This window comes from Budorcas taxicolor, chromosome 18, assembly GCF_023091745.1.
Source record: "Budorcas taxicolor isolate Tak-1 chromosome 18, Takin1.1, whole genome shotgun sequence".
Classification (NCBI taxonomy): Eukaryota; Metazoa; Chordata; class Mammalia; order Artiodactyla; family Bovidae; genus Budorcas; species Budorcas taxicolor.
This window is the reverse complement of record NC_068927.1, coordinates 63,185,023-63,197,484: the sequence shown is the minus strand read 5'-3', so window position 1 is coordinate 63,197,484 and position 12,462 is coordinate 63,185,023. Positions and strand designations below refer to the sequence as shown.

Genomic DNA, 12,462 nt, shown 5'->3' with positions numbered 1-12,462 from the left:
ATTTGTTGCAGGAAGGGGGACTTCTTCCAGGGCCTGAAACTGGACTCTTGTCTAACACTTGGAAATGAAATGTGCAAGGAGACACGTGTGCTGACAAAGCAAGAGATTTTTCTGGGAAAGGGCACCCGGGTGGAGAGCAGCAGGGTAAAGGGAACTCAGGAGAAGAGCTCTGTCTCATGGCTTGCGGTCTCGGGTTTTATGGTGATGGGATTAGTTTCTGGGTTGTCTTTAGCCAATCATTCTGACTCTGAGTTCTTCCTGGTGGTGCATGGCTTGTTCAGCCAGGATGGATGCCAGAAAGAAGGATTCTGGGAGGTGGGCAGACAAGTGATGTCTCCTTTTGACCTTTCCCAAATTCTTCTGGTTGGTGGAGGCTTATTACTTCCCTGTTCCTTACCAGGACCTCCTGTCATAAGACAACTCATGCAAATGATTACTATGGTGCCCGGCCAGGGTGGGCGGTTTCAATCAGTGTGCTTCCCCTAACATATTGATGAGTTTTAGATTATTTCCATGCCTTGGCTATTGTAAATAGTGTTGCTGTGAACATAGGGATGCATGTATCTTTTTGAATTATAGTTTTGTCTGGGTATACAGTCAGAAGTGGGATTACTGGATCCTATATCAACTCAATTTTAATTTTTTGAGGACCCTTTATACTGTTTTCTATAATGACTGTACCACTTTACATTCCCACCAACAGTGTAAGAGGGTTCCCTTTTCTCCATACCCTCTAACAACATTTATTATTTGTAAACTTTTTAATCATGGCCATTCCAAACAGCATGAGGTGGTACCTCATCGTCGTTTTGATTTGCATTTCTCCAATAATAATGAATGAAGGCCATCTTTTCCTGTGAGAGTTGGCCATGTTTTTGATGTCTCTTTTAGTGTCTATTTTAGGGTGCCTTTTGGCAATATTAGCTGGATGAATTCTGTACACTGCTTCTTTTCCTTGACCACCTATTTTATTAGTGAAAGAAAAGTGAAAGTGTTAGGTGTTCAGTTGTGTCCAGCTCTTTGTGACCACATGGACTATAGCCCGCCAGGCTCCTCTGTCCACGGGATTCTCCAGGCAAGAACACTGGAGCAGGTTGCTGTTCCCTCCTGCAGGGGATCTTCACGACCCAGGAATTGAATCCACGTCTCTGTGTCTCTTGCATGGCATGCAAATTCTTTACTGTCTGAGCCACCAGGGAAGCTTATATCATCTTGTTGAAGCATTTAAACTTTACTGCTGTTGGGGCAGAATACCGTGCCCTCTATCCTCTTAAGTTCTTTGTCTGGACCATGCAAAGTAGACACACGAAGGGTAGATGAACAGGAGAAAGAAGCCTTCTGTTTACATTTCCCAAGAAAGAAGGCAAGTGGGCTCTACGCTAGATATTTACAATCAGCCGTCTGTTCCCACTTGGAGATGGAAATGACAGGAACAGAGTAAATAGCTGGACTTTGTCTGCTGTGGACACGGTAATACAACAATCATGGCAGGGACAAAGAGGGGCTAAACCCTGTGTGTGTAAAAGATCAAGAGGCCATTTTCTATCTTTGGGGCACCCCACATGTACAGAAAGTCTCCTTGGGGGGCAAAAAGATGGGGGCACCATCCCATAATAAGTGATGTCCAGGGCCCCCACAGGCCTATGTGCTGGAATCCATCTAGGAAAAAAAGCTGCACACACTTGTCAGGAAGGGTCCTAGGGCAGGGCAGGTAATTAGCCAAAGGCAAATGAAGACGGGAAGAACTACCCTGTACAGGCGATTTAACAGTCTCTTTATGGGACTCCTCCTCCTTCGGGAGGATGCCCACAGCCTTTCTATTGGGTGTGAACTCTGCCTGGCTTCTGTCTTAACAAACCTCCTCTGTGTGCTCCCCCACGACTGTGCTGTGTCTCCAGTAATGCACGTTTATCATATTTTTAGTTTTTGCCTCCTGGAGAAGTGCATTTTTTACTGGGGGCAAGAACCAGGAGAACCTTGTTTCTAGTTTCTAGCTGCTGGTGGACTAGAGATTAAGATTCCTGGTTTTTCACCCAGGCCACCCAGGTCCAATTCCTGGGCAGAGAACTAAGCCACTCCTCATGGTTATCTCTCTCCAAGATCATTGATGCTGAAGCCTGGGATTTCAAGGTAAACTGCAGGTCTCCCCAAACGGCTGGCTGGAGACTTCTGACTCTCTCTCTCCCAGGAGAACTTGCTTACTCTCACTCTCTGCTTTGTTCTCTTTCCAAGACCCACAGGGCTGAATCTAGGTCCATTCAGTGAAGGAGCCCTGCTGCTGCTGCTGCTGACTCTGTGCGACCCCATAGACGGCAGTCCACCAGGCTCCCCTGTCCCTGGGATTCTCCAGGCAAGAACACTGGAGTGGGTTGCCATTTCCTGCTCCAATGCTTGAAAGTGAAAAGTGAAAGTGAAGTCGCTCAGTCGTGTCTGACTCTTAGCGACCCCATGGACTACAGCCCACCAGGCTCCTCCGTCCATGGGATTTTCCAGGCAAGAGTACTGGAGTGGGCTGCCAACATTTTTCTCTCTCCTTTCCTCTTTCTCTTGTTCTGCCTGATCTACAACTCCCAGCATATCCCTCGCCCAAGCAGTGCTTCCTCATCAACTTTCGAGAAACACCCCGGGAATCAGAGCTGGGCGCCTACTGCCACCACCAGCAAATTGCTCCCTGCTATGTTGTCATTCAGTTGCTCAGTTGCGTCTGAGTCTTGCGGCCCCAAGGACTGTAGCCAGCCAGGCTGCAAGTTTTCTTGCTCTTTCAGATTCTTCTGTAAATTTAAGATACTGTGTTTGTAAAAAGGAAAAATGCTAACAATCATTTGACCATCACATGGTTGCCACAAACCTTCAATTTATAAGAAAAGGCAGTATGTTTGAGGCACAATAAATCAGTGCCTGATAGTGCTTGTACATGTATATGTACAGACTTAAAATATAAGTATAATTAATGCACAAATATGCATTTATATAAAAGCTGTGTATTGAAATATATATTTGAATATTCACTCCTTGTCTGAAATTCAGTATGCCTAGGTGTTTTGTACTTTTATTTACTAAATCACTCGCTCCTTGGTGTCCATGTATGTGCTCTGGATTCTATTCTCTTCTTAGAAGAGCACTAGTCATATGGGGTTAGGAGCCGCCCTAATAGCGCAGGTATAGGAGTAAGAAGGTAGTCAGTTAGCACCATGCAGTCAGGTTGCTGTCATCTTGAGGTGCTGGAAGGAAAATTGCAAGGTTCAGATGATTATATCAAGCCAAAGTGACGTTGGGTGAAGGGAGTTACGGTACCGCCTAAGAGGCCAGTTGACTCAGAACAGTGTCAAGTATGACAGAATTTAAGAGATTCAGCTGGTGAGCAACAGAAATAGGCAGAGACCACAGTTACAAGTTCTTCAGGCAGCAGGACACCATCTGGGAAGGGAACCTTGTCTTTTCATGGACACCATAAGAAAGGAGTTGTTCATCCTTATTTTCAAAACAGACATTCTTTATTTCAATGGTTAAGACAGATGAGCTCTGAGAGTCAGACAGGCTGTCTTAGTTCACACAAAGTTCAAGCTGAACCACAAACAAGCCAAAATGACTTCCCCATTCTTCAATATATGAACATTTTCTCCATCACAAGCAGATAAAAATCTTAAAACCAGCAATGATCCAGCAATTCTACTTCTGAGTATACACCCAGAAGAGATGGAGAGAAGCACACTCTGGAAGATATATTTGTATACCCGTGTTCATAGCAGCATTATCCACAATAACCAAAGCATGAAAGAAACCCATGTGTCCATTGACCAGGAAACGGATAAGCCAGGTGCAGTATGTACTCATATACTATGGAGTATTATTCAGCATCAAAAATGAAGGGAATTCTAACACATGCTACAACATGGATGCATTTTGTTGACATTATACTAAGTAAAGCCTGACAACAAAGGAGAAATGGTGTATGAACCCACAAGAATGAAGTACCTAGAGTGGTCCCAAAGAGTTGGACATGACTGAAGCAGCAACGCGCTAGCTCTAGAGTGGTCAGGCTCACAGAGACAGAGGGTAGAATGGTGGCGGCCAAGACTGGTGGAGAAGAAACGAGGAATTTTGTTGTATGGGTACAGAGTTTCAGTTTTACAAGATGAAGAAAGTTCTACACTTTGGTTGCCTAAAATGTAAATGTACTTAACTAAACTACACACTTTAAAAAGATTAAAATAGTTAATGATACGTTCTGGGTTCAGTTCAGTTCAGTCGCTCAGTCGTGTCCGACTCTTTGCGACTCCATGAATCGAAGCACGCCAGGCCTCCCTGTCCATCACCAACCCCCGGAGTTCACTCAGATTCACGTCCATCGAGTCAGTGATGCCATCCAGCTGTCTCATCCTCTGTCGTCCCCTTCTCCTCCTGCCCCCAATCCCTCCCAGCATCAGAGTCTTTTCCAGTGAGTCAACTCTTTGCATGAGGTGGCCAAAGTACTGGAGTTTCAGCTTTAGCATCATTCCTTCCAAAGAAATCCAGGGTTGATCTCCTTCAGAATGGACTGGTTGGATCTCCTTGTGGTATTACAACACAATTAAAAAAAACCCTCAGAAGCACCCCCTGAGGTAACCACAGAAGAATCAAGGGCTGATAGCAACTCTGGAGATGCTTCCTTCCTGCCCTCAACTCCATCCTCACCCCAACAAAAAGTTGTCTTTTGTTCACAGGGACTCCCCTATTCGGTTCTTGGAGATGTCTCAGCTCCAGCCCTGCACGACTTAACCTCAGCCTCCCTGACTGACCCAGTGCTCCAGGCTCTGCTCCAAGGATCCAGTAAGTCTCGGATCACCCTCTTCTGTGGGAGACTGGGTGCTGAGTTCACATTCTCCCAAAGAGACCTCTGCAACCCCAGAGTGCTGGGGGGTCAGCCCGGCTCCAGCATGAAGGTGGAGAGACCCATGTTCCAGATGAAATTCAAAGGAGCTGGGAGCTGTTGTGCTGTGTCAGAAGAAGTGGGGGGTTCATCATCTTGACGGCTTTGCATCTTGTTTCCTCAGCAGATCGTAGCCTCGTGACCTCCGTCTAGGATGCTACTTCAGGATGCTCACCAATTTGGTCAGAAGCTGCTGCGCAGGCGGCCACTGGGGCCCAGAGAGGAGACTGACCATCACACGGCTGGTTGTCTGAACACCCTAGACCTGGTGATCATAGGCGTGCGCAGGATGTTGGGAGCTGGCGTGCACATCCTGGTTGGAGCAGTGGCCAAGTACATCGCTGGACCAGCAATCATCCTCTCCTTCTTGGTGGCTGCCCTGTCTTCTCTGTTGTCTGGGATCTGCTATATAGAATTTGGGGCCCGTGTACCACGCTCTGGTTCTATGTATCTCTACAGCTATAGCATCATGGGTCAGGTGTATGGCTTCACCATCGGCTGGAATCGCATACTGTCCTTAACTGTTGGTGAGATATTGGGGTACAGGAAGGGGTGGGGCTTCAGATCAAGAAGCTAGGAGAGATGAATGGGGTCTTTGCTCATTCACAAGCAGATGTTATCCACCTCGCGGGGCTGAGCTGTCCTCAGTCACTGCAGTCGTGTCCGACTCTTTGCGACCGCATGGACTGTAGCTCTCTACGCTCCTCTATCCTTGGGATTTTGTCAGGCAAGAATACTGGAGTGAGTTGCCATGTCTTGGTTGCCATGCCCTCCTCCCGGATCTTCCCAACCCAGGGATCGAACCCCACCCTGTGGGGGGAGATGGGTAATAGTGACAGAAAGGCTTTACAACTTCATTCTACTCAGTTCGATGCCACTGTTGATGTTCAGTCGCTAAATTGTGTCTGACTCTTTGCGACCCCAGGAACCGCAGCATGCCAGGTTTCCCTTCAATCCTGCTTTCCTTAATCGATGAGACTAAGAACTTGAGGGCTTCCTAGGTGGCTCAGTGGCAAAAATCTGACTGCCAGTACAGGAGACTCGAGTTTAATCCCTGGGTCAGGAAGAATCCCCGAAGAAGGCCATGGCAACCTACTCTAGTATTCTTGCCGGCATAATTCCATGGACAGAGGAGCCTGGTGTGCTGCAGTCCATGGTGTCACAACTTAGGGGCTAAACAACAGTGACAACAAATACCCTTGAAGGAAAGGGAACTGTAGGGAGTGGGTGTGTGTGTGTGTTAGTTGCTCAGTCGTGTCCGACTCTTTGCGATCCCATGGACTGTAGCCCTCTCGGCTCCTCTATTCCTGGAATTCTCCAGGCAAGAATACTGGAGTGAGTTGCCATCTCCTTTTCCCAAGGATCTTCCCAAGCAAGGGATCGAACTCAGGGCTCCTGCATTGCAGGCAGATTCTTTACCATCTGAACCAACCCCTGCACAGGAAGTGGGTAGAGGGAGGCAAGTTCCTCAGGATCATCTCCTCATCATAGTGAAGACTTTGGTTAGCTGCTGACTTCCTGGGATTTTTCCTGACACTCTGATTTAAAATGCCAATTCCGATCCCACCATCCTGGTCCCACTTCCCTGTGTTTTTTGTTCATTTTCTGTAACTTTGATCTCCTAGCATATTAAAGAGTTGACCTATGTTGTGAATCATCTGGGTCTGCCCTCCCCACCTGGTGAGAAGAAACCCTTTGACTCCCAAGATATTAGGGGCTCTTTGTTGTTATTGTTGTTCACTCCTCTCCCTAGATCATAGCGGTTCAATTTCTGTTCGCTCATAAACATTCCTTCTGCTGCTGCTGTAGGCACTGCCTGTATAGCCCGGGCCTGGAGCTACACCTTCGACAGCCTGATTGGGAACCACATCTCTCAGGCGTTAGAGAGAACTTTCTCCTTGATTATGCCCTACTACCTGGCCAAGTACCCAGACTTTTTTGCCCTGGGCCTGGTGCTGCTGCTCACGGGTGAGTCAGGGGTCAGAGCTAGGGTAGGAAGAGTGAGATATGAATGGGAAGCCGGGTTGGGAAAGCCTCAGGATTCCCGAATGGTGGGGGAATTAGGACTGGGAAGGAAGGTTTGGAATAAGAAAGAGAGGAAGGCAAGACAAAGACCATTTTTTTTCCTACCTTTGGACTATTGAAAATTTGGGCTGGATCATTCTTTGAGGTAGAGGTAATAGGTGGCTCAGATAGTAAAGAATCTGCCTGCGATGTGGGAGACCAGGGTTCCATCCCTGAGTCTGGAAGATCCCCTGGAGAAGGGAATGGTTACACACTCCAGTATTCTTGCCTGGAGAATCCCACGGACAGAGGAGCCTGGTGGGCTACAGTCTATAGGGTCGCAAAGAGCCGGACACGACTGAATGACTAACACTTTTGCTCTTTGTGGGGGAGGCTGTCCTGGGCATTTCAGTTTTTTTTTTTTAATCATTTTTTTGGGGGAATTCCCTGGTGGTCCAGTGGTTAGGACTCTGTGCTTTCACTAATAAAGGTGCAGATTCAATCCTTGTTTGGGAAACTAAGATCCTGCTTGGCAAGCAGGTCACCCCCCCAAAAAAATATATTGTTGAATATTGAGTAGCAATGCTGAACTTTATGTACTACATACCAGTGATGCGCAGCCCTCCAAACTGTATCAATCACAATGTTTCCAGACAGTGCCAAAAGTCCCTTGTGGGATAAAATTACCGCAGTTGAGAATCAAACTTGGTTTTTTCCTTCCTGGCTGCACTGGGTCTTCTTGTGTGGCCTTCGGGCTCTTCATTGCTGTGCTTGGGCTCAGCAGTTGCAGCCTGGAACATGGGATCTTAGTCCCTGGACCAGGTATCGAACTCATATCCTCTGCAATGCAAGGCAGTTTCTCGACCTCTGCACCACAAGGGAGGTACCAAAGATTTTATAAAATTATTATTGATTATTTTTTTACTTTATCATTTTATTGGAATATATTTTACAATGTTGTGTTAGTTTCTGCTGGACATCGTTGTGAATCAGCCAGAGGTTCACATATATCTCCTTCCTTTTGATCCTCCCTCCCACCCCACAAAGATTGTTTTTAACTGAGAGGAAACTTTTCCAGTTTACTGAGATATAATTGACATACAACATTGTATAAGTTTAAGATGATTTGATAGACATGTATATTGTGAGATGATGGCCACAATAAGAAATTAACCACCTGAAAGTGTACAATTTGGTGGCACTTCGTACATTCTCAATGTTGTGTAACCATCACCTCCTTCCAGTTCCAAACATGTTCTTCACAACAAAAGGAAGCCCCATACCCCTTGAGCAGTCACTCTTTGTCTGTCCACCACCCGTAACCACCAGTCCTAGGCAAAAATGTGTTTGCTTTCTGTCTCTATGGATTTAGTTATTTACTTGGCCTCACCATGAGGCATGCAGAACTTCCCCAACCAGGGATCAAACTTGTGCCCCCTGCCGTGGAAACTTGGAGAATTAACCACTGGACTACCAGGGGAGTCCTGGATTTAGTTATTCGGAAAGTTTCATTTTCCATTTTCACCCCACAGGACTACTGGTTCGGGGAGTTCATGTGTTACCCCAGGTTAACAAAGTGTTCATGGGCATCAACATTTTGGTCCTCAGCTTCATCATCATCTCTGGCTTCATTACGGGAGACCTGCACAACTGGAAACTCACAGAACAGGACTACACATTGAACACCTCTGAATCCAAAGACATTTATAGGTTAGGAGGATGTCCTTGACCTTAGTAATGTATGGCATGAGAAAGGGTGCCCATCTGGGAATCTGGAGGTTGAAGACATCTTGGGCTTCTCTGGTGGCTCAGATGGTAAAGAATCCGCCTGCAATGCAGGAGACCAGGGTTCAATCCCCAGGTCTTCCTGATCCTCTGGAGAACAGAATGGCTAACCATGCCAGTATTCTTGCCTGGAATATTCCACGGACAGAGGAGCCTGGTGGGGTACGATCTATGAGTTAGAAGTTGGACACAATTGAGAAACTAACCTAAAGAGACCTGGCCTAGGGGTCCTGGGGCACAGGACTCGTCATATTAAGGGAGGAGTCCAGTATACATGGCTGAACACACCTCACCCACGTTCTTCCTTGCTTCTTCTCTCACCACAGCTTGGGCCCTCTGGGTTCTGGAGGGTTTGTGCCTTTCGGCCTTGATGGGATTCTCCGAGGAGCAGCTTTATGTTTCTACATGTTCATTGGTTTTGATTCCATTGTCACTACAGGTAACACGGTCACTGTGTTTCCCATCCAGGGTGTGGGCTTGGATTGGGCTGACATGAGCATAGGGGTTTCTTTTGGAGGTTCAACAGGAAAGGTGTGTTTCACTCTGGTGTGTTTCCTGACCCAGTATTTCCTCTAATCCTGCAGGGGAAAAAGCCCAAAATCCTCAGCGGTCCATCCCCATCAGCATCGTGGTCTCAGTCTTGATCTGCTTTGTGGTGTATTTTGGTGTCTCAGCAGCTCTCACCCTCATGGTGCCCTACTACCAAATTCACCCTGACAGCCCCTTTCTACAGGCTTTTCTCCATGTTGGGTGGGGCCCTGCCAGATATGTCGTGGCTGTTGGCATCCTCTGTGCTCTTTCATCCAGGTCAGTGTCTTGGTTTTCTCCTCATTGACTGTCAGATGCTCGGGTATCCCAGCCCTTGGGATTGAGAGACAAGAGAGAAAGACACCTTACCCCATGTAGATGAAGGAGCAGATGCCCTGCTCTCCCCTGCTTCTGCACGTTCTCACTCCTCTCTGTTTTCTTTTCCAGCCTCCTGAACACCATGTTTGCCATGTCTTGGTTGATCTACACAATGGCAGAGGACGGGCTCCTTTTCCGATTTCTTGCCCAAGTCAACGCCCGTACACATACCCACATCAGGGTCATCATGATTTCTGGAAACCTTGCAGGTAGATAAACAAAACCACTCCCTTTGGATTATCTTCCTTGGCTTGCATATTTCCAGCTGTTTCTCACTCCATCCCCCCACCTTGTTCACGTCCTCCCTCTAGGGGTCTTGGCGTTACTCTTCCATTTCAGTGATTTGATGGATCTCATGTCACTTCGGTCCCTGCTTGCTAACTTGGTGGTCGATTTTTCTGTCCTTGTGCTCAGGTGAGACTCCATTCCACCCTGACTGCGGGTCTTTGACTTGTGGGGGTTGATGGGGGCTAATCCTCTCTGCCTCATGCTGCCTTCTAAATGTCCTGCTCTGCTTTTGTGGGAAAAAAGAGATGGATTCGGCTGTGTGATGTTGGGTGAGTAGGGACTGCTCTTCATGTTGCCATCATACCTCTAATTCAGGTATCACTCAGACCAGAATTTAAGCAAGAACCAAAAAACAGAGGAAGAAACTGAGATGGAGCTTGTAGTCAAAGAAAGGTCTTTGGATTCTGCACTTGAAGCCAGCACCTTAAGTTTTCTAAAGAGTCTGTGGTTCCCTCCCAGCACCATCCCCACCCGGAAATCTGGCCAGATTGTCTATGGATGTGCCTTCCTGCTTGGTGAGCAGTGGGACTTCTCTTTGGTGGTATTCTGAAATTTCCAGGATGGGTAGGAGCATATATTTGTCAGTTGAGGTGTCTTGGAGATATGATGGCCCTTCCTGATGTGGGAAGCCTGGGGAGGGGTGTGACCCGAGGTCCTGACATCTTTTGCTTCTGGGTCCAGCCTGTTCTCCTCCACCTTGACCCTTGCAGTTCTCCTGCTGATTATCCTCAGCCTTATCCTGGTCCAGAGGCCCAGCCAGGTGTTCTCTGGAGACCCCGTGCTCACAACAGTGGCTGTGCTGCTGCTGCTGCTCATCACTGGGGTCACGGTCATCATTTGGAGGCAGCCCCAGGACCCCACTGCTCTTCACTTCAAGGTAGGTGACCTCATGCCCCAAAGTGTCCTCCTTGAGTGAAGGAGGTCTGCGTGCTTTAGGTCTAAGCTTCCTTTGCTGGAGCAGGGAGGAAGGGGAGTTGCTGAAACCTATGGACCCTTCCCTGATCCACACTCAGTGCTTTACATACATGATCTAAGTAGGCACTGAACACACAGCCTGAATTGCTCTGAACTTGTCCCTCCCACATGGGATAGGGTCTCCCTTTCAGATGTCTAGGGTGTGTTCAGGGATGACCTGACTCTGCCCACAGGTCCCTGCTCTGCCTTTCCTCCCACTGGTGAGCATCTTTGTGAACATTTACCTGATGGTGCTCATGAGCACTTGGACCTGGGTCCTATTTGGCATCTGGATGGTTATTGGTAAGTGACTTTCTGGAGTAAAGAGGCCTCTTGGGTAACCAAACCCAATCTTCCTACCACCTCTCCCCTAAACTGTGTCAGCTGCCATAATAGGAGGCCTATTGGGCATTTATAAGTGAGGAGAGCACCTGCTTTTACTTCTCGCTGTCTCATTTCCCTACTAGGATTTGCCATATACTTTGGATATGGGATCCGACACAACTTAGAGGAGGACACTGAGCAACACAGCAGCCTCCACTTCCCAAATGCTGGACAAAAACATCCCTGATGCTGAGTCATCTTAACCACAGGAGAGAGATGCTGTGTGGAATCCCTCCATGCCCTGGAGGATCTGCTGGTTCAAGGGCCACTGTGAGCCTCTATGGGCTGTGAAGGTGGAATGCATTTACAGCCGTGTATTTATTGCTAGTGGACAAAGTGACTTTAATGTTGCAAATGCTGAAGGAAGCATTTAAAAGCATAATCAGTTCAGTTCAGTCGCTCAGTCATGTCTGATTCTTTGCGACCCCATGAATCACAGTACGCTAGGCCTCCCTGTCCATCACCAACTCCCGGAGTTCACTCAAATTCATGTACATCAAGTCGGGTAATAGACATCCAGAAAAGAGAATTTTCATGAAAAATGTACAGAAATGTAACCAGAAACCAGAGGAAGAAATAAAATATTAACTTGCACATAAGCAGTGTCTTCTTGTGCCTGTTGTCAGTGAAAACACATAGATTGTCACATGAGAAATAAAGATAACGACAGAAAAAAAAAAAAAAAGATTGTCACATGAGACGGAAACACAGGTAACCATATATTGTGACAAGAGCTGTACTTTGGGGGTTTCCCTGGCAGTACAGTGGTTAAGACTTGCCTTCTAATGCAGGGGGTGCCAGTTCGATCCCTGGTCATGGGGCTAAGATCCCACATGCCTCACGGCCAAAAAACCAAAACATAAAGCAGAAGCAATAAAGACTTTAAAAATGGTCCACATTAAAAAAAAATCTTAAAAAAAAAGAGTTGCACTTCAGGGAATTCTCTGGAGGTCCAGGATTTAGGACCCAGTGCTTTCATGGCCATGGCCAGGGTTCAATCCCTGGTTGGGGAACTCAGATCCTGCAAACTGTGCAACGTGGCCAAAAAATAAGAAAAAAATATATAAATGTGAATTTTAAAAAAGAGTTGCATTTTAAACATGAGAAAGCAAATGGGTTGGAAGCAGAAGTAAAGGAAGAGATACACTGTGCAAACAATAACACAAGAAAGATGCATAGCCATATTAATTCAGATGAAAGAGATTTTAAGAAAAAGAGAATAATAATAGATA

At 46.9% G+C, this 12,462-nt stretch overlaps 1 protein-coding gene across 1 annotated transcript; it reads left to right on the top strand.

The window, feature by feature from the left end:
• The first annotated feature begins 5,036 nt into the window (after positions 1–5,036).
• Positions 5,037–11,433, top strand: LOC128063026 (cationic amino acid transporter 3-like). Its single transcript, XM_052655575.1, is given in 12 exon segments — positions 5,037–5,436; positions 6,719–6,877; positions 8,446–8,623; positions 9,025–9,137; positions 9,283–9,505; positions 9,674–9,813; positions 9,916–10,018; positions 10,208–10,407; positions 10,603–10,769; positions 11,041–11,149; positions 11,314–11,368; positions 11,370–11,433. Coding segments are annotated over 12 exon segments (1,884 nt in total). The 5' UTR covers positions 5,037–5,063.
• The last annotated feature ends 1,029 nt before the right edge of the window (positions 11,434–12,462 follow it).